The sequence below is a fragment of the Myotis yumanensis genome, unplaced genomic scaffold (genome assembly GCF_028538775.1).
Source record: "Myotis yumanensis isolate MYYU_CA2020_CCGP unplaced genomic scaffold, mMyoYum1.0.hap1 SCAF_1, whole genome shotgun sequence".
NCBI classification, from domain to species: domain Eukaryota; kingdom Metazoa; phylum Chordata; class Mammalia; order Chiroptera; family Vespertilionidae; genus Myotis; species Myotis yumanensis.
The window spans coordinates 169,940,358-169,961,810 of NW_027223752.1; the positions used below are offsets into that span (position 1 = coordinate 169,940,358).

The 21,453-nt window shown below is 37.5% G+C and overlaps 1 protein-coding gene across 3 annotated transcripts in view; it reads left to right on the forward strand.

The window, feature by feature from the left end:
• The window catches only part of SLC39A8 (solute carrier family 39 member 8), a 73,682-nt gene that overhangs the window by 22,420 nt on the left and 29,809 nt on the right, over positions 1-21,453 (forward strand). For all 3 annotated transcript variants that reach the window (XM_070392064.1, XM_070392058.1, XM_070392052.1), the window contains exons 3-6: positions 5,883-6,045; positions 12,367-12,536; positions 15,590-15,712; positions 16,200-16,367. In XM_070392064.1, coding sequence (XP_070248165.1) covers positions 5,883-6,045; positions 12,367-12,536; positions 15,590-15,712; positions 16,200-16,367 — 624 coding nt within the window. The remainder of the gene's footprint in view (positions 1-5,882; positions 6,046-12,366; positions 12,537-15,589; positions 15,713-16,199; positions 16,368-21,453) is intronic.

Here is a 21,453-nt window from a genome sequence, read left to right on the forward strand (position 1 = left end):
TAATTTTAAATCTTGCCTAACGCCTTGGCATTTATTATGATAAGCAGATTTAAACTGTGTAAAAATGTTGAGTGAGGAACTTGCTGTAATCATTCAACTATCACCTTTCCCTCCCCTCCTTGTACCAGCCTCCTTCATTCCCACTAAAATATGTCTGGAAAGAAGGTAAAAAAAACACAAAACAAATCCCAGCCCCCCAAACTGTTGACTAGTTAGAACAGGTGAGGAAGAAGGAGTAGGGAAAGCAGCAGAAGAAAGGTGTGGAACTATTTGGGAAAATGATTTTGAATATAATTTGAGATCTCGTTTATGATAGGCTTCTACTACTTTCCTTTGGTTTGTTGTTTATATAAGGCCCATTTGAGATCACCTTACGGTGACAAGAGACTAATGAATGTCTTTAGGAGAAAGTCAACCCACTGAACATTAGGGCATCAAGGGAGTTTGCCTCTGATAGCACAAGGTTCAAGAGGCTAGAGCAAGCATCAAGCACACTCCTGAGAACAGCAGTATTGTAAAAACATAGAAGAAAAGCTCAGTATGTCAATTGGAAGATGTTGAAAGCTTATGAAGTTTCTTTTAAGGCACATACTATTCTGGCTAATCACCCTGAGCTGTTTCCTGAGTACTGTGAATCCACAGTTTAAAAATATATTCATTGTTTGTTTTGGAGGTGAATGGGGTGTGTTTGAGAGGATGTTTGAACTTCCTTAGTGGTTCTACTGGTTTTATTGCTCTCACAACTCTGGCTGTCATCCTGTTTGTACCTGCTCTGGGGAACACTGCCCCCATTTATTTTTAGAGAGAGGATGGAGGGGAAGGAGAAGGTGGGGAGAGAGAGAGATATATGGATTGGTTGCCTCCTGTTCACACCCTGACTGGGGCCAAAGGTAGAGCATGCAACCGAGGTAGGTACCCTTGATCAGGAATTGAACCGGCGACCCTTCGGACCACAGGCCAACCACTGAGCCAAACCAGTCAGGGCAACACTGCCCTTTCTTAGACAACTGCTTTCTTTGTTTCAAGTTCAACTTGGTTAAATCAAAGCATAATAAAAATCAATACACAAAATCTGTTGCAGTTCTGCACACTAATAACAAACTATCAAAGAGAGAAATTAAGATAATAATTCTATTTACAATTGCATTAAAAAGAATAAAATACTTAGGGATAAATTTAATAAAAGAGGGGAAAGACCTATATATTTAAAACTAAAAGACATTAATGAAAGAAATTGAAGAAAACACAAATAAATGAAAGATATCCTGTGCTTATGGATTGGAAGAATCAATATTGTTAAAATGTTCTTCCTACCCAAAGCAATCTATAGATTCAATACACTTCCTATTAAAATGCCAATGTCATTTTTACAAAAATATAAATCTAATCCTAAAATTTGTAGAGAACCACAAAACAAACCCTGAATAGCCAAAACAATTTTGAGAAAGAACAAAGCTGGAGGCATCACATTCCTGTCTTTAGACTATATGACAAAGCTGTAATAATTAAATACAATGTGGCATTGGCATAAAGACAGACACAGAGGTCAATGGAACAGAATAGAAAGCCCAGAAATGAAACCATGCATATATGGTCAACTAATTTATAATAATGGAGCCAAGAATATACAATGGGGAAAGGACACTCTCTTTAATAAATGGTGTTTGGAAAACTGCTCAGCTACATGCAAAAGAATGAAACTTGACCACTATTTTATACCATACCCCTAAATGAACTCAGAATGGATTAAATATTTGAATGTTAAGAGCGGAAACCATAAAACTCCTAGAAGAAAACCTTGGTAGTGAGCTCCTTGACATAGGTCTTGGCAACAATTTTTGAATCTGACACTAAAAGCAAAAGTAACAATAGAAAAAAAGGGGACACATCAAACCCAAAAGCTTCTGCACAGCAAAGGAAACCACCAAACAGTTCGATTAAAAAATGTGCAGAAGACGTGACTAGACATTTTCTGAAGAAGACACACAGATGGCTAACAGGCACAAGAAAAGTTGTTCACATCATTAATCATCCGGAAATGCAAATCAAAACCACAATGAGATATCACCTCACATAGTGGCTATTATCAGAAAGACAAGAAATAACAAATGTTGGTGAGGATGTGGAGTAAAGGAACCCTGTGCACTGTTGGTGGGAATGTAGATTGGTGCAGCCACTATGGAAAGAGTATAATGGTTCCTCAAAAAATAGAAAATAGAACTACCATATATTCAGCAATTCTATTTCTGGATATTTATCCGAAGAAAACAAAAACACTAACTCACAAAGATGTATGTGCCCTCATGTTCATTACAGCATTATTTACTAGTACAATTACCAAAACAGGGAAGCAACCTGAGTGTCCACTGATGGATGAATGGAGAAAAATGAGGTGGTACATATATACAGTGGAATATTACTCAGCCATAAAGGAGACAGAAATCACACCATTTGTGATAACATGGGTATATCTTGACTACATTATGCTAAGTGAAATAAGTCAGGAAAAGACAAATACCATATGATCTCTCTTATATGTAGAATATAAAACAAACAAAACAAAACCAAGCTCACAGATATAAAGAGCAGATCTGCGTTGGCAGAGGCGGGAGGTAGAGAGTGGGAGAAATAGGTAAAGGGAGTCAAAAGATAAAAATAAATAAAAATGAAATAAAGTCAAAGTTATTTAAAGCCAAATTAGGCTGCTGTATAAAGTTATTTGCATTTTACTTGCTGGTATATAGCTATTTTGAATAAATCAGGGCTGCCATTATTTTTATTTTGCCATACTGATAGTATCCCTTAATATTCTATTCCCATTCTCATAACATAAGGGAAGATCTAAAGTTCTGTCATCTCTCCACCTACTTACTCTTTTTTGAGATTGAGCATTTGCCACTGTCAGTGTTATTATCTATGAGTGCCTGCCAACCAAAATATCCACACAGATGCTGCACAGATCATCAAGACTCTAAGCTAACTTACAGTATTATTTACTAGAGGCCTGATGCATGAAGATTTGTGCAAGAATGGGCCTTCCTTTCCCTGGCTACCGGCACCACCTTTGCTCTGGCCAGAGCCACCTTTCCACCTTCCCACGCTGCCCAGAGGCCCAGAGCAGCTGGGGCGGTGCAAAACGCCTGCGTTGTCGCCATGGCGACGATGCAAGCATCCTGCCCCACCCCTGGCCGCTCGGTGCCAGTGTATGCAAATTAACCCACCATCTTTGTTGGGTTAATTTGCATACTCACTCCTGATTGGCTGGTGGGCGTCATGAAGATATGGTCAATTTGCATCTTTCTCTTTTATTAGTGTAGATTCCTTTGATTATCTTTTATTCTAACTGTATGTAGGAGAGTGTGTTTAAGGATGTACAACAGGCAATTTGAGAATCCTAAAGGGCAGTGTTTTTCAAACATTTGACTGCCCTTATAGTAAAAAATGATTTTTTTAAATTAAAAGAATTAAAAAAGATTTTCACTTACAGTTGACATTCAATAGTTTATTAATTTCAGGTGTACAGTAAAGTGGTTAGACATTTACATAACTTACAAAGTGATCCCCCTAATAAATCTATTACTCCCCTAACACAGTATGTAGCTATGACAATATCATTGACTATACTCCCTGTGTTGTACTTTACATCCTAATGACTATTTTGTAACTGCCAATTTGTACTTCTTAATCCCGTTACCCTTTTCACACAGCTGGTAGAAAATAAATTTGGCATGTGCTCCCATGTACAGGTGCATGGTACGTATAATGTATAGCTGAAGTAAAATTTGATCCAGCAACACTTATCCTAGTTATGTGTGGTACACTCTATAGTTTCTATTATGTTGTTTTTTTTACTTCCTTATAAGATGCTGACTGTAAGTGAACTTCCTGACCCGCTAACAGGTCACAATAGGAGTCTGAAAAGAACTGCTTAACAGTCATTAAGCTTTAGGACACCTTGGAATATTAATTCCGAGAAGGCTTTGGAAATGATCTATTGGCAGCTTCCCCCTTTCCTCTTATTTTATAGTTGGAGGAACCTGAAGTCCAGGTAGGTGAAGACTTCCTTGCAGGGACACAGTGCTGCTTTGTGTTTGTCCTACTACACCTATTTATTCTTGGAATCATGCAGTGGGCAGTTGGAACTCATGGACTCTGTAATTTTTGAGCCTAGCAATTATGCTTCTGTGTAGTTTCATGGTAATGAATAGACTATACTCACTTTCCCTCCCCCAGTTGGCTATCAAGCTATTTTCTCCTTTCACTAGTTTATTATCCCCATTCTTACAGGGAAGACTGTTAAAGCGCTGAGTGTACTGTCTCCTCTCCTAGGGATGGCACACAGCTATCATTGTCATGAACCCAAAGGAGAGCATGAGTTGAGTAAGAAACAGCTGTAGGCATATACTTAGACATTAAAAAAAGAGAGGTCTAAATGTGTATTTTCTTTAAGGCAATTGTACTCTTAGCTTTTGACCACTCCAAACATCTTGGTGTATTTGATGTTTTTCATCTTTCCTTCAAAATCAGTAGTGATCTCCTTTCATAAAAATTTTACAGTTTTAGTTTCATTGTTCCTTCTGTGAATAGAGTTACAGCACGTATGGTCAAACACTTAACAAAGACTTTTGAGTTCTCAATATCAATCATAGTGTATTAGTCAGCATAGGTTGCTATAACAAAATACTATCAACTGGGTGGCTTAAATAACAAGTTTATTTTCTCATAGCTCTGGAGACTATTAGAGGTGACAGAGGATTGGTTTCTGTTTAGAGCTCTCTCCTTGGATTGTAGATGACTACTTTCTTGCTACATCCTCTCTCTGTGACTTTATATAAGTCTACTAATCTGATTGGAGCAGGGCCTCACCCTCATGACTTCAGCTAACCCTAATTACCTCCAGAAATCTCTACATTGGAAGATAGGGCTTCATTATATGAAATCTAGGAGGATTCAATCCAGTCCATTTTACAAAGTTAAGATCTCAGCAGGGTTTAAATATTGGCTGAAGTATGCAAAGAAATGCTCTCAGTTGCACTTATTAAAAACAGACTCTTCTATTTGAGTGAATAGATGTTTTCACACTCTATAATTCTTATAACACTTATTAGCAATAGTAACATATTTAATTTCTTTTATATTCTTCTTAATAATGTGAGTATATGGAAAATAGTTTACAGTTAAATTTTGCCCAAGGGTAAAATGATACCTTTAAAAAGTTATTATTTTTTGCAGAGAATTCTTTTCTAATGAAGGTTCTATTTCTCATTAATAGTTAATGAATTTTTAAACAGCACATCACTCTTTCAAAACTTTATATAAAATAAAAAAGCTATCCACCATCATTGAGCAAAATACATGTTTTAGCAAACAACTATTTGTACTAAAGACATATTTTAAAACAACTTTTATATGATGGGGCTTTTATTGCTGTTTAGGAGGATAGATACTCTTTTAATTGTGAAACTGTAAGTGAGCCTGGTGTTTGTCGACAGGAAATGTTATAGAGAGCCACTCCAATAGCTCACACAAAATACGCATTCAAGCTAAAGATGAGCAGAGAGGGAACATTGAGAATATTGAATCATCTTAAAGCCCTTTTGTCTTAAAGTACTTGGAAACCTCCAAACCAGTTCTCGCCTTTTAGGCTTCTATAGGTAGACTGTTGATCAAGAAGGTTTTTGCTATGTTTATGGTTTCTAGGTTAAAAGAGGTGTGGGCTATTTTACAATTTTAGGGGTCTATACATTTCTGGAGTGGGCTTTTGTATAAAGAATTAGTGCTATGTGTCTAGAAGAAATATTCTGTGTCTCTTCATAGTGTCTTTGCATGAGCGCTTTTACTGTATTAACATGTATATGTTTACTTTGTTTCTTCTATTTCAGTGTTTGTCAGCTGGAGAGATCTTTTCCCTTCATGGCTTTTCAAATGCTACGCAGATCACCAGCTCAAACTTCTCTGTCATCTGTCCAGCAGTCTTACAGCAACTGAACTTTCATCCCTGTGATGAGCGGCCCAAACACGATTCAAAACCAAGTCTTTCCGAAGGTATGTTGGAAGCCTGTCCTCCCATTTGTTTGAAAGGTTTATGGGGTTGTATGAAATGACACTAACATGCTTCCCTTTTCTGCTTTTATTACTCTACATAGAATCCTCTGGTAAAGTACGTGTATTCTGGAAGTATGTAGGATAAGAATAATTAGAGCTCATTTAAACTTCTTAAGTTATACTCTTCTATTTGTGGAGTTAAAATTATACTTGGTTCCATGTAAAAACTTTATAAAACCCAATGCTTTATTTTAAACATATGCTTTATACTGTACACATTGGATTATATATTAACTACCTAGCTCAACATTGATCAGTTAATTTCCATCAAATTGTGCTTTTAAATAGTGTTAAAAACCCTGTCAATTTATCTATATGTGTCAGTAAAGAGAAAAGATAACTAGTGTGTCTCTAGATTAAATCTAAAAGTACTGAATTATTACCACTACTAGAGGCCCTGTGCACAGATTTGTGCATCGGTGGGGTCCTTCATCCTGGCCTGCATCCTTTCGCAATCCGGGACCCCTTGGGGGATGTAGGACTGCCAGTTCAGCCCAGTCCCTGCAGGCCAAGCCGAGGGACCCCACTGGTGCACGAATCTGTGCACCAGGCCTCTAGTATGCATATAAGATTTTTGATTAATCTTTTCGCACCCTCTCCCTTTCCCCTCTCCCTCTGAGATTCATCAGTCTGTTCCATAGTTCCATGCCTGTGCATTGAGCATCTGTTCCCTGGTGGTCAGTGCACGTTATAGCTACCAGTCAAATGGTTGAATGGTCGAACGGTCTCTTAGGCATATATATATATATATATATATGTATGTAAAATTTTCATAAATGAAAGAAAATACCAGCGGCTGTTTTTTAAAAAAAATATATTTTATTGATTTTTTACAGAGAGGAAGGGAGAGGGAGAGAGAGTTAGAAACATCGATGAGAGAGAAACATCGATCAGCTGCCTCCTGCACACCCCCCACTGGGGATGTACCTGCAACCAAGGTACATGCCCTTGACCGGAATCGAACCTGGGACCCTTCAGTCCCCAGGCTGACGGTCCATCCAGTGAGCCAAACCAGCCAGGGCCCAGCGGCTGTTTTAAGTGCCTATAATGGTAATGTCACAGAGACAGCATTTTAAAAGAATTATCTGCTGCAAAGAAATTTTAAAATATAAGAAAACAAGTGCTTGTTTACTATATAATATAGTTCACACACTTAAGTATGAAGGGTTCTTTCACAAATGAGATAAACCAATTGTTCAGGGGGGTCTATTTATTAACTGTGTGCCATTTCTTGGTATTACCAAATTGTTGCCCTGTCCTGCATGGATATTTTAATTCTCATTGTTTTGTTTATTTGTTCATTCAATAAGAGTTTATTGATTGACATGGCACGCACTGTTCTGTGTATCGAGGATTCAGTCATAAGCAAGAAGAAAAAAATCCTGCCCTCTTAGGGCTTATAATGTAGTAGAGAATAAACATAATAAACATTTACACAAATAAGCAGATAAATAATTTCAGAGGGATAAATGCTTTGAAGAAAATAAAGTAAGTCACAATAGAAGGAGATGGTGGGTGGGTGTGAATTTAGATGGAAAAAGGGAGGCATTTCTGATGAGATTACATTTGAACTGAATCCCGACTAAGGTCGGAGGAGAGGGCCATGGCAAGATCTTCTTTGGGGAAAGAGAGTGCAAGGTCAAGGGAACAGTGAGCATAAGCTTGGGAATGTGCTTGGCATGTGTAAGGGTCAGCAAGAATGCCTGTGCGTCTGGAGCATAGTGAGCAGGAGGGAGGACAGAAAGAGGGGGACCCAGGGGCCTTACAGTGTACAGTAAGTTGATTGGATTTTATTCTGAATGTGCTATGAAGACATTGTAGGGTTCTAAGCAGGAGAGGGACATGATTTCATTTGGATTTGTAAAAGATGGTTCTACCTGCAGTTTGGGGAGAGCCAGTCATGGGGCAAGAGTAGAAGCATGGAGACTGATTGGGCAGGAGGCTGTTGCCAGGGGTTGGTATTCAGGATGATGGGTTCTGGGGCTAAGGTGGGAGAAGCAGGAGTGAGGAGAAGTGAGGAGATTCAGGGTGGATTTCAGAGACTGTGCTAAAATGGTTTGGATGTGGAGGAGGGAATGATAAATCCAAGTTTAAATCCTTGAAAGTGGATAGATGGCTGTGCCATTTACCAGGATGAAGACTGGGGTGGAGTAGTTTGTTATAAAGGAAGCCAGTGGTGAGAATCAAGAGGATGGTTTTAGACATGGTCAGTTTGAGGCATTGATGTTGACCAACAAGGAGAGATATCCAGTAGGCAATGGCATACATACATGTAGAGCTCAGAGAATAGGTTGAGGCTGGAAATATGTCATTTTATTTATTTATTTATTTATTTTTAAAATATATTTTTATTGATTTCAGAGAGGAAGGGAGAGGGAAAGAGAGATAGAAACATCAATGATGAGAGAGAATCCTTGATCGGCTGCCTCCTGCACAAGCCCTACTGGGGATTGAGCCCATAATCCGGGTATGTACCTTGAACAGGAATTGAACTGTGACCTCCTGGTTCATAGGTGATGTTCAACCACTGAGTCACACTGGCTGGGTCCACATTGTCTTTTATATTCTATGTTTATATATATAAGGAATAGAAATCACTAAGTATACTTTGTCAACACAATTATCATTTTTGTGAATAACAATAATTTTAGAGCTAATTGTTCAAACACATATTTTTAATAGAATATATACTAAATGGGAGTATGTTTGTATTCCTATAAATCTGTTTAATTTCAGTATAGATTGTACAGCATAGTAAAGGCATAGATTCTGAAGTCAGCCCATCTGAGGTCAAATCCCAGCTCTGTAATTTTCTAACTTAATATTGGCAAAGCATTTAGAATGCTATCTGGCATGTGGTTAGGCACTATATATATGTCTGCTAAATAAAATATGTATAACAGACATAATTGTGAGTACAGGAGGTGAGGCTTTAGTAAAAGCAAATCCTCTACTCTGTGAAGGTTAATTTCTGATGTTCAAAAGTGTTTGTAACCTCAATTCTCAGGTTTACTCTATCTTAGGAACCAGGAGGTAGGAATAGGCAGTGGGGACACGAAGTGAGAGAATTCTAAGGACAACACTTCAAAGTCATAAAATGGATGAGTGCAACAAATGGATGGTAAATTAAATTCTCTAGGTGATATAAATTTTAACAATCATTTAATGGTCCAAAATTGTCTAATTTTTTGATGAAGTTATATAACGCTATTTAACTTAAATAATAGATAATAATAATGGAATTTTACTTGTAGCATCCCTGGAGATCACATAGTCCAGAACTGCATAGTACAACCCGATGACATAAGTCTCAAGCTCCAGAGAGATTAAAGGCTTTCTTTAGGGACAGTACCTGAGGAAGGATGCAAGTCCAGGGCTCCTAACTCCTAGTCTCTGGTTCTTTCACTGTACAACAGTGAGCTAATGGAACTAAAATTTATATGCTGGTCTACTTACTATTTTTAAAAAAACAATGATAACATTTATTGAAGACTTGACTGTATTCCAGGGGCTATGTGTAATTGGCTTTATGTTATTCCTGTAAAAATAATCTATTAAATAGAAAAATTAAAAAAATAGGTAAAGTTTTTAGAAGAATTTTCACACATATTGGCATTCGATAAATGTTAACTATTGTTACTAATATTCCCTGGAAATGTATTAAAATTTTTCCACATTCACTAAGAATCAGAAAGTCTGAAACAGATCATTAGAGGAAGTCCTATTTGTATATGGAGAGATCCAAAGAATATTTTAGTATAAAAATTCATTCTTTGATGCCCTAGTTGAGTGGATGATGGATTTCCCTCCCCCTGGCCCCCAATAATGTCCTAACAATGAAAGGAGGGGAAACTAAGTAGTGTGCCTAGAAGAGTGGTGATTCACACTCCCAAAGTTCCCCAAGTGGTTCTGATAAACATGCACAATATTAAGGAAAGTTAGAAAGATTAAATAAGCAGATGAATTGATATTTTTTGACAGCGTTCTGGGCTGCATTTTAAAGTATGGGTTTCATTAATTAATTTTTCAAGGAATTTGTGTTATTTGCTAAGCACTGAAGGTGAATATAACATAGCCCCCTCCTTGAAAATCTCATAATTTATATGACATAGACAAATATGTAAATGATAAAATCACTATCGCACACAAGAAATGGTAAGTGGCCCAATTATCTTCAAAGAACTATAGGAAGCTTGACAAGTAAGGCACTGATGCCTGGAGGAGCTAGGGAAGCTTTATAGAGGAGGTCTTTGAATTGGCTTGGAGAACCATGTGTGAGTTTCTCACGCAATGAAGATAAAAACATATTTCCAGATAGAGAACCACAAGTAAAGGTAATTCTGTATTTGGAAAACATTGTGTCTGCATAAAGGCATGTTGACAAGGGTGTAAATAACACCAGTGAGGCTCTATGGGACTCAGTTGATGAAGGGCAGTGTCAAATAACGGTATGAGGTGATCAGAGTTGTGTTTTAAAATTATGAGTCAGGTGGTCATGTCAAGTAGGGGAGGAAGGGCAGACAGAAAACTGTCATAATGCATTAGATGAAGGCATTAGAGATGGTGAGGGCCTGAACTCAAGGTATTGGTAATGAGGATGGAGAAGCTGGAGTGAGAGATCTCAAGCAGAATTGATAGAGTTCGATCATCAATCATGTATGGAATTGAGTGGTGGAGAGTGAGCAATTGAAATTGATCCCAACATTTCTGCTATTTAAGGAGGTAGTGAACAAGGGTAGGGGAGCAGGATTTCTCAGGGGCAGATGTTGAGTTTAATATGTGTATGTGGCTTTGCCTCTATTTGGTACTCAAAAACATCTTCGCATTTTAATTTTAGTTTCAACAGGTATGCATCATGTCTACCCAATGAGATTATAAATATTGATTGAATGAGTGAATGAATGTAGGCTAGTGATGAGATAGCTATTCATATGAAGGGAAACTACACATAGATATATCATGGAGGAGGACGTGGGATTGAGAACTTTCTCTATGTGGAAAGTATGAGAAGAGTAGATATTGCTGTTTGAGGTGATAAGATAGTAAATGGGAATGAGGTGGACCTTTGTAGGTCCAATGAGATGACTTTGTAGGGCATGGTCGGGAGTCTTGAACTGATAGGAAAGTGGAGAAGATAAAGTCATGGTTAGTGCTGTGATGATTCTTGTGATGACATAGTAACATTTATTACCTGTTACTTGGTACTCAGCACAGGCTACCTTATATTGCTTTGCATATGGGTGTTTCTTCACATTTCTCAGCTCCCCAAGCAAAAGATCCAAGCTGCTTGTTGGCAGGAATCATGGTTTGCATCCTAGGCTCCATAAACATTTGCTAAGATTGCTTATTTATAGATAGATTTGCTTGAACCAGAATAATGGTGAAAAGTCTTACATTCATAAAGCATATTATAAAATGTTTAGTTCTGTTGAGCCCTATGGGCTTCTTAAAAATTAAATTACCACCACAGGAATAATGAAACATATTGCAAAAAAATGTGGGCCCTGGAGACAAACTGTCTGGGTTTGAAATCTGCAGGATTTTCGATCTGCATGAGTTGGGCAGCTCATTTGAACTCCATATGCTTTGGTTTCAACGGTATGGAAGAGATAATAGTAGTACTTACCTCATAGGGTTTTGTGAGGATCAAATGAATTAATACATGTTAGTCGCTCAGCACAGTGCCTGACACATGGTGAACACCCACTAAGCATTAAGTGTTACTATCCTACTCAACTGATAGTGTCCATGAGAAAAGTGGCCCATGGTTTAAAAATGTATTCTGGACAAAGTAGAGGCAGCTTTCTAATCTTTCACATTGTCTCTGCACAGTGTGTGTGGGCTACAAGCAAAGCTACCATACCTCTCCCCTGAAACTCACATGACCTCTATATTCTTCTGAAAGGCTGAGTTTTAACTAGGCCATGAACCAATAGATAAAAGTAGGTGGCTTGAAGCCTGTGGAGCCTCAGATGGTCACTATTCTAGGTCTTATGCAAATTGTCTGCAAGCTATACAATTCTTTGGTCCCGTAATGATGACTTAAGACTGATGAAAGCACAGGCAGTGTTTCTATTAATATTTATTATGCTATGTGGTCTCAATTTTCTGTATAATTTTCATTGAGATGATTTTGTTCTTTACGAGAAGAATCAGTCTCAAGCTTTTAAAGAAGAAATGTGTTTCAGGTTTAATGGAGAGTAAGACTTCATTTGGCTCCGCTGCTCTGATTAATTGCTCCTCTTTCCCTCTTATTCACAGTATGGGGATATGGATTCCTGTCAGTGACAATCATTAATCTGGCATCTCTCCTCGGATTGGTTTTGACTCCGTTGATAAAGAAATCTTATTTCCCCAAGATTTTGACCTATTTTGTGGGGCTGGCTATTGGGACTCTATTTTCAAATGCAATTTTCCAACTTATTCCAGAGGTAAGGGTGTTAGCTACCTGTTTCTGTGAATAACTGTTTTTTTAAAATGTTTTAGCACTTTGTACATTTTAAACCTCCATGATTCTCACAGAATTTTATGGTCTGGTTTATGGTGTTTTGAATAAAAGAGCAGAATCACAGCAAATAAAAAAAGCATCTCTCAAGCTTCAGGGAATGTCAATGTCAGAGATAAAATTAATATTCCTGGAGACCAGCCACCAGGATGTACTCAGATAGGGTCTTAACATTTTATTCTATCCTGCACTTGGAAAATTTAATTTCTCTAATACTTCAATTATTTATTTATTTATCTAAAGAGCATGCAATGTCAAATTTACTGAAGCTATCCCATAAAATTTTCTTATGTATTTACTACAGTTACTGAAGGCCAGAGGATCAATAAGAGTGTGGTTGACAGACCTTTTAATTTTCTTTTGACTGTGGAAAAAAATCAATTGAGGTCAATGAATAAACAGCAGCTTATTTTTTCCTTTTCATAAGATGTATTATTGATCTGACATTGACAATAGTGCATTATTCAGTTAATCAACACATAACATATATGTTTTATTTTATATCTATATTATGGCCAGCCAGTATAAGGAAGAAAGAGGAAGGAAGATAATTGAGAGGGAAGAGAGGGGAAAGAGAAAGAGACATTAGTAGGAGGAAGGGGAGCTAGGGAAATATATACACACTAGAGGCCCGGTGCATGGATTCGTGCATTGGTGGGGTCCCTCAGCCTGGCCTGTGCCCTCTCACAATCCAGGATCCCTTGGGGAATACTGGACTGCTGGTTTTGGCCTGCAGGGATCAGGCCAAAACTGGCAGTCTGATATCCCCTGAGGGATGTAGTAGTGCGTGAAGCAGCAGGTGACCAGGGAGGAGCCTGAGCCCAGGCTGGGCACCTGCTGCTCCTGCTCAATCCGGCCCAGCTGCTCCTGCTGCCGCCACCCGGTAGCACTGCCAGGGAGGCGGGAGAGGCGGAGAGGCTCCCGCCTCACCAGCTATGAGCCAGGAGTCGCCTGTCAGTCAGGTGAGTGGCGCTCTCACTGTGGAAACGCACTGACCACCAGGGGGCAGCTCCTGCATTGAGCATCTTCCCCTTGGTGGTCAACGTGTGTCATAGCGACCAGTCAAATGGTGGACCGGTCGCTTAGGGTTTTATATACATAGGTGGACTGTATCTCCTCCACCCCCAATGCACACACAAAGATGGGTGGGCAAGTCCTGAGCAAAGAGAATAATAGTAGTTCAGGGTATTATTCTCATATCATAAATTTTAGAAAATTACAACTAAAGCTTCTTTTAATTTTCACAACTATATATGAAATTGGGGATTTTCTTAGAGTCATAGACTTATAATTGTTGTTATTGTTATCATTATATCTAGGAAGGAACTAGAAAGGTCATCTCAACTAGAGATACAATCAGCTAGCAACAAAACTAGTATGACAATACAGATTTTCTAATGAATAATTTTATGTGTAACATTATACATGCAATATATTTAATACAATATAATATTATATGTGTATAAACTTATCTGAAATTTAGATCAAATTAAATTTAAAAACTGATATTGTGTATGGACTGGGGATTCCATATTTATGATTTTTGAGGTTTTTCTATTTTATTGAAAATGTAGTAATACATAAGAAATGTCTTAGGAAAATAATAAACTCCTTCAACAGCCTTTGTGGATGTCCTTTTTCCTATAGGTGATAAGTAATTATGGCTGTAAAAAGAAAATTATATAAGCACTCGATAATCTATCTTTGTAATATTACCTCAAATTTCCACAGATAGTTATTTCTTCCTTTGGCATAATTCTTTCCCTTTTCTTACTTCATTTGGTTTTCATAACCTCTGTGTTACATATGTAGAGTAGGTGTCTTTGTGCCAGTTTTTGCACCGTATAAATAAGCATAGAGAAGTCAATCAAATGAAGATGTGGCTGTGAGCTCTTCCCAGAGGCAGGCATAGAACAAGAACCAAGGTATCCTCTATTCTGGTTGCTCTTCAGAGGGAAGATTTACAATGTCTGGAATGGTGTAAAGCTTTCTCCTCTTATTTTATTTATTTTAAGCTTGTGTTTCTTGTCCGTTAGAAATATCTTTACTCTTTATAATTTCAAACTCCAATTCTTGTCCTATGTTCTTTAAACAATAAATTCTCATACTCATCCGTGTGTGTGTGTGTGTGTGTGTGTGTGTATGCGCCCATGTGCGCATGTGCATGTGCTAGCCTGGTACCTTAAATCTTTTCTTCTTTATTCTTGGGCCCAATTCTTAATTTATTGAATTTCATTAGGTCTTATTAGGATCCTCTAGGTTCAAGAGGCTCTCCTGTGGGAAAACAGTAATCCAAGTGGCTTGCCATATTGCTTTAAAAATTTGACTTTGGCCCTAGCTGGTTTGGCTCAGTGGATAGAGCTTCAGCCTGCAGACTGAAGCATCCCAGGTTCGATTCCGGTGAAGGGCACATGCCTGGGTTGTGGGCTCAATCCCCAGTGGGGGGACATGCAGGAGGCAGCCAATCAATGATTTCTCTCATCGATGTTTCTATCTCTCTCTCTCCCTCTCCTTTCCTCTCTGAAATCAATTAAAAAATATAAAAATATTTGACTCTGGATACGATAGACACATATTTTTTTTTTTTAGAGAAAGCAAATAATGTTTCATTTACTGGTATCCTTATTACCTAGATCTAATGCTACCTTACAGATGTGGGATTTAGTGCTGCTTCTTTACCACTAAAGTTTCCTCTTTCAAGGCACTTATTACTGCAGGTGTTGGAGCTAGAAAACAAGATACTCAGGTTTTGTTTATTGGAGCATCCGCTGGTCATGAGGTTTCTAAAACATCTCTTACAGTTTGCTTACTTGAATTTTTGTTTTGTGATTTTGGCAGGTATGTTCTCAATATTAGCTGGATGTGAAGATGGGCATAGAACTACAGTGAAAATTGAATACTGAGAAATTTTGGTATTATTTGCTAGAAATCAAGTAATATTGCTTGGCTTTACCTGATTTGCCTTTTTTTTCTCCCCAGGCATTTGGATTCAATCCTAAAACTGACAACTATGTTGAGAAGGCTGTTGCTGTATTTGGTGGCTTTTATTTACTTTTCTTTTTTGAAAGAATGCTTAAGATGTTATTAAAGACATATGGTCAGGTAAATGGACTTTATATAAAACTTTTGCTATTATACCTGCCAAAGCTACTTTATAAAGGCGAATAAAGGAAGGAATTTTATTCTTAGAATTTTATGAACTGTTCATGTATTAGATTTGTGAATGTGAGGACAAAGAAAAGAGTCAATATATTGATAAGTATAAGAGACACACTTGGTTTATATTGTAGAATTTGGAGTTAGTACTAATAATTTCATGTTGAATAACAGATGTATTCTATTCATATTCAACAGAATAAGAAGGCATATATGCTCTAACATGAGAAAACAGACACAACAGACTCTAATAAATGAGGATATTTTTAAAGGTAGAGAAATCTTAAAAATCTAAAAAGGTCAGGGTACACACAGAATAGACATAACAATGCTTTTTTGTGGATAAGAAGCACTGACCTCTATTTTCTTGTTTATATGAGCCATCTTTTTTCTTCTTATAACCCCTTTTTACTTTTTTGCTTTTTCCATGTAGAATGATCATGCCCACTTTAGAAATGATGACTTTGGCCCTTCTCCAGAAAAAACTCATCAACCTAAAACATTACCTGCCATCAATGGTGTGACATGCTATGCCAACCCAGCTGTCACAGAGCCTAATGGACACATCCATTTTGATAATGTCAGTGTGGTATCTCTACAGGTATGGGAATTCCATTTTCTCTTTACTCACTGATCCTTTACACTATGTGATGATTGTTGTGAATACAACCGTGTTAGTATTTTGTGCGTTTAAATGGGTCAGACTTAGTCCTGTATATGTGGGATAATTAAAGGTAAGTATGCATTATTTTCCCCTTTCCCTCCCTATGTTTACTCTAAGCAAGTGAGTTAAGCAAGACACTGAGGCTTCACTATTCTCTAAGATTGTTTAACTATGTAAAAATCACTTTGACTTATACAATAATATGTAGCAACATGAATCAAAGCATTTCTCTTATTTTGCAATTCTTTCCGTATTTGAAATCAAGTAATACCTTTGAGTGATTTTGAAACTGTAAGAAGAAAGAAGATGTGTAAGCTATTAAAATTATTTTCAGTAATTAAATCGACTTAGAATTTGTATTCCCATCTTCTAAATAATGTCAATAGGTGTTATTGCTTGAACAAATATTATATGCCAGGTTACATGCCAGGCACTTAAATATTTTATCTCATTTACTTTCTATAATACCTATTCAAAATAGGGTTTGTTTTCTTTATATTAGGAATATTTCAGTTTCAAGTGATGGGAATCAAATCCTAATTATGTATGCCAAAAGGAGAATTTATTGGAAAGATAGCGGGATGTCTAATGGAATAGCCCAACTATAGGAAAAGCAAGAGCCTAGGGACCATGAGAACTATCATGACCCCCTCTTCTTCTCCTCTTTGCATGCTCTTCTTCACTATGTACCAACTCCCAAATAAGTGTGTAGCGCAGACACTAGCAACTCCTGAGATTTATGTCGTACAGTTTCAGCTACAAAACGAAATTGACCTGACTCTTTCAGTCTTAAATACAGAATTCCTGGCAAGGGTCTTCTTGATTCAGTTGCATTAGATGTCTACTACTAGACTCATCCACGTGCTTAGAGGATTGGGCCCCGTATATGGCCGCCAGGGAATATGGATGCTGTAGAGGAGTGAGTATTGAAAAGGACGCTGGGGTGATAGTGTCATTGGTGTCCACAACAATTCTCATTTGACAGACTAAGAAAGGGAAGCTCTAGATGTTAAATAACCTCTCCAGGGTCATTCAGCTCGTAAATGACAGATTCATAAGCTACAAAGTTAAAAGCAATACAAAAGATCACAATTTAAAATGTAAAATCAAAAGAAAGCCAGCCAAGGGAGAAAAAGGTAGAAAAAAGATATCTGAAAAGGTCATTATGGAAAATGACCTGAATTTCCTTCTGGAAAGACAACATGGTTAGTCATGTACTTCTCCAACTGCTTAAGGAAAATCTCAAGTGCATTAGAAGAGGCAGTTTGTGAGAGAAAATAATTTCATGCAATGTAATGAAGGATGTTTTTAGCCAAGATTTTGCAAAGAATATGGAAATGTTCAAATAGATGATTTCTTATAATAATTACAACTAACATTTATTAAGTGCTCAAGGACCACACCTAAATTTTAGGTGAATGCTATCATTTGATCCTCACAATAGCCAAGGAGACAAGCAGTGTTATAATTAGGAGACTATGGCTTAGCAGGGGTGGGCAAACTTTTTGACTCGAGGGCCACAATGGGTTCTTAAACTGGACCGGAGGGCCGGAACAAAAGCATGGATGGAGTGTTTGTGTGAACTAATATAAATTCAAAGTAAACATCATTACATAAAAGGGTACGGTCTTTTTTTTTTTTTTTTAGTTTTATTCATTTCAAACGGGCCGGATCCGGCCAGCGGGCCGTAGTTTGCCCACGGCTGGCTTAGAGAGTTTAAATAACAAATGGAAGAACACACAGATCCTAAATGGCCAAGCTTGGGTTAGGACTGAGGTCCTCTGATGTTGAAGGCTGTACTCTTACATACCATGCCGAATTGTATTCTTCATGTCACTGCTCTACTGGAACCAAGATAACATTGACTCTTAACTTCATAAATATTAATTTTTTGTAGGGGAAAGACAATAATTTGGCCCCAGAGAATTGCTGTCTGAGTCCAAAAAATTGAATTGTTCAAAAATTTAATTTTATTTTTTTAATATTTAAAAAAAATACCCCCCCCCCCCCCCCCCAATTTTATTTTGTATTGGTTTCAGGTCTACTGCTCATGGCTAGACCATCATATACTTTATATAGTGTTCCCTTGATATTTCCAGTATGATTTTATTTTTATTTTTATTTTTTTAAATATATTTTATTGATTTTTTTACAGAGAGGAAGGGAGAGGAACAGAGAGTCAGAAACATCGATGAAAGAGAAACATCGATCAGCTGCCTCCTGCACACCTCCTACTGGGGATGTGCCCGCAACCAAGGCACATGCCCTTGACCGGAATCGAACCTGGGACCTTTCAGTCTGCAGGCCGACGCTCTACCCACTGAGCCAAACCGGTTACGGCTCCAGTATGATTTTAGTTTTAAGTTTTAGGGCTCCTGGTTTATAATTAACTATGGCCAGAAGACATGTTTGCAGCAAATGTGACAAAGTTGGGGTCCTAGACATGACCCTGTTTTACATAATTTAGGAATGTCAATCAAAAGGCCACTCTTACTCTACTTCTGTTTGTAGTGCTAGTTTATAGGCTTTCATTCATTGATTCAGTAAACATTTATTGATATCTCCTCACTATCCTAGGCATTGGGGATTCAGAAGTGAACAAATTCTTGTGTAGCTTATAGTTTACTTAGCTGAAAAAAAAAAAACAGCATAGAAAAGTGCAAAACAAGAATATATCAGTTAGCAATAAATACTTGGATGAAAATAAAACCTGATGATGTGGGAGTGACATGTGGGAGCTTGTTTGATTGCCTGATCAAGAAAGGTCTCTTGAGCCCAGCCAATGTGGCTCAGTGCTAGAGCGCCGTCCTATGAACCCAGCAATCAGTTCTATTTTAGTCAGGGCTTGTGCCCTGGTTGCAGGTTAGATTCCCAGTGCAGGGCATGCAGGAGGCAGCAAATCAATGATTCTCTCTCATTTTTGATGTTTCTCCCTCCCCCTTCCTCTCTGAAATCAATAAAAACATTAAAAAAGAAAGAAAGGTCCCTTAAGAGGTCAGTGGAAAACTGGATAATGAAAAAGAGCCATCCATGTAAATATCTGGGAAAAGAATGTTCTAAAAGTTTTGAGAATAATCAAGCAGGTCACACATGAGGGATCTGGAAGCTAAATTGTACTTCCTAACATCAATGAGAGAGGCCAGTGACACAATTTCTTTAATATTCTGAATAGAAACAACTACACACTAGAGGTTCGGTGCATGGATTCTTGGAATTGTATACATAGGTAAACTACCAATCTAGTGAGAGGGTGGAATGAAGCTTGGGTTCTGGAAATATACTCCCAGGAATAAGAAGTCAAACTGAAGGCAGAGAAGGTGGATACCAGAATGACGACCATGTACCAGGCCCTGAGATGAGCCATATAAGCAGTCCTGACACTCATTTCCTATAGGGATTATTTTCTGGCCATTTTGGTTGAAAGTATAGTCTTAAATGAAGAGAGATTTAAACAAATTGAGCAAAATACAATTATTTTCAGTTTTCTCATTATATTGCATTAAAAAATTCAAAGAAATAGAAATTAAGAAATACCACAAGGGTCTAAATATAACTTTAAGAGACAGTAGGTATTGTGCTATAAGTGATTTTCATGAAAAAATTTAAACGATTTTTTAATATTTTAGATTATATAAATAATTTAACCCAGGTGACCCCATTGCAATGATCAAACATGGGATGTAAAATTTATGGATTATTTCTGAGTCCACGTATTGCCTTAATATTTTTGTTGATGATTCCTTGTAGCTACTGCTTCCACACAAGGAAATTTTTTCCAAATTGCAAAGAGTAAGAACCTATCTAAGAGTGAGTTATGAAAAGTCATTTAATTTGACATTACTATCAATAGAACACAAATTGTGTGACAATCTAGGTGATATCAGCATGATTCATGATTTTGCTAGAGCGTAGGAAGAAGAACGAATTGTTACAGAATAATTAAAATGCATGACTTAGGGATGTCTCTATTGATATTCATCCAAACAATTCTGGTCCATCCCAGACCAGAATATTGACGTTTAGTTGCCTGTGGAATGTTGTTTATATCTGGTCATATAAAAATTATAGCTTTACACAAAGTTTTAAGAATTATATTGCCATAGGAGCATATTTATCACACTAGGAGGGTAGAAGATATTTTACTTAACAGTTTGTTAGCTTGATTGTAATGTCCAAATATTTATACCAATGATGTGAAGCTTCCTTAGTACCCTGCTCCGGACCCAGTGCATGTGAGGCACTGCAGTCCCTGTGGGATATGGTGCACACACAGGAACATGTGCATTTTCAGGAAAAGTGGGGGTACTAGGGGCATCATAAGAAGGCAGCTATGAAGGAAGAAGGGAGCACAGGATTCCATTGCGCCAGTTCCTCAGTTATTGCCATGAGGCAATGTTTCACATCTCGCCCTGCGACACTCGCTGCTTTGTTCTTTTCTCTCTAGTTACTGTGCAGTCTTGTGGAGAAGTCATTTCAGTATCTGTGCAGCCAGGTGTGTTTTCCCCGGAATCTACAGCTTTGGAAGGACTGTGTTTACTAGTTGTTTAAAAAAATATTTTTTTCAATTGCAGTTGACATTCAATATTATTTTATATTAGTTTCAGGTGTTCAGCATGGTAGTTAGGCAGTTATATATTTTATAAAGTCCCTTGATATTTCAAGTACCCACCTGGCACCAAACACAGTTATTACAATATTAATAACTATATTTCCTATGCTGTACTTTACAACCCTGTGACTATTTTGTAATTACCAATCGGTACTTTTTAATTCCTTCTCCTTTTTCACCAAGCTCCCCAACTGTATCTATGAGTCTGTTTCTATTTTGTTTGTTCATTAGTTTTGTTCTTTATATTCCACATATAAGTTTTTATTAATTGTGGATTCCTTAGGAAAGCTAGGTATTTTGGAAAGTGTTAGCTCCTCAAGGCCACTAGAGGGCCCATCTAGCGCATTTCTCCTGGACTGTAATCAGTTTCATTTTCTAAATGAAAACCTCTTGTGCTTTCATTTATGAATAGAT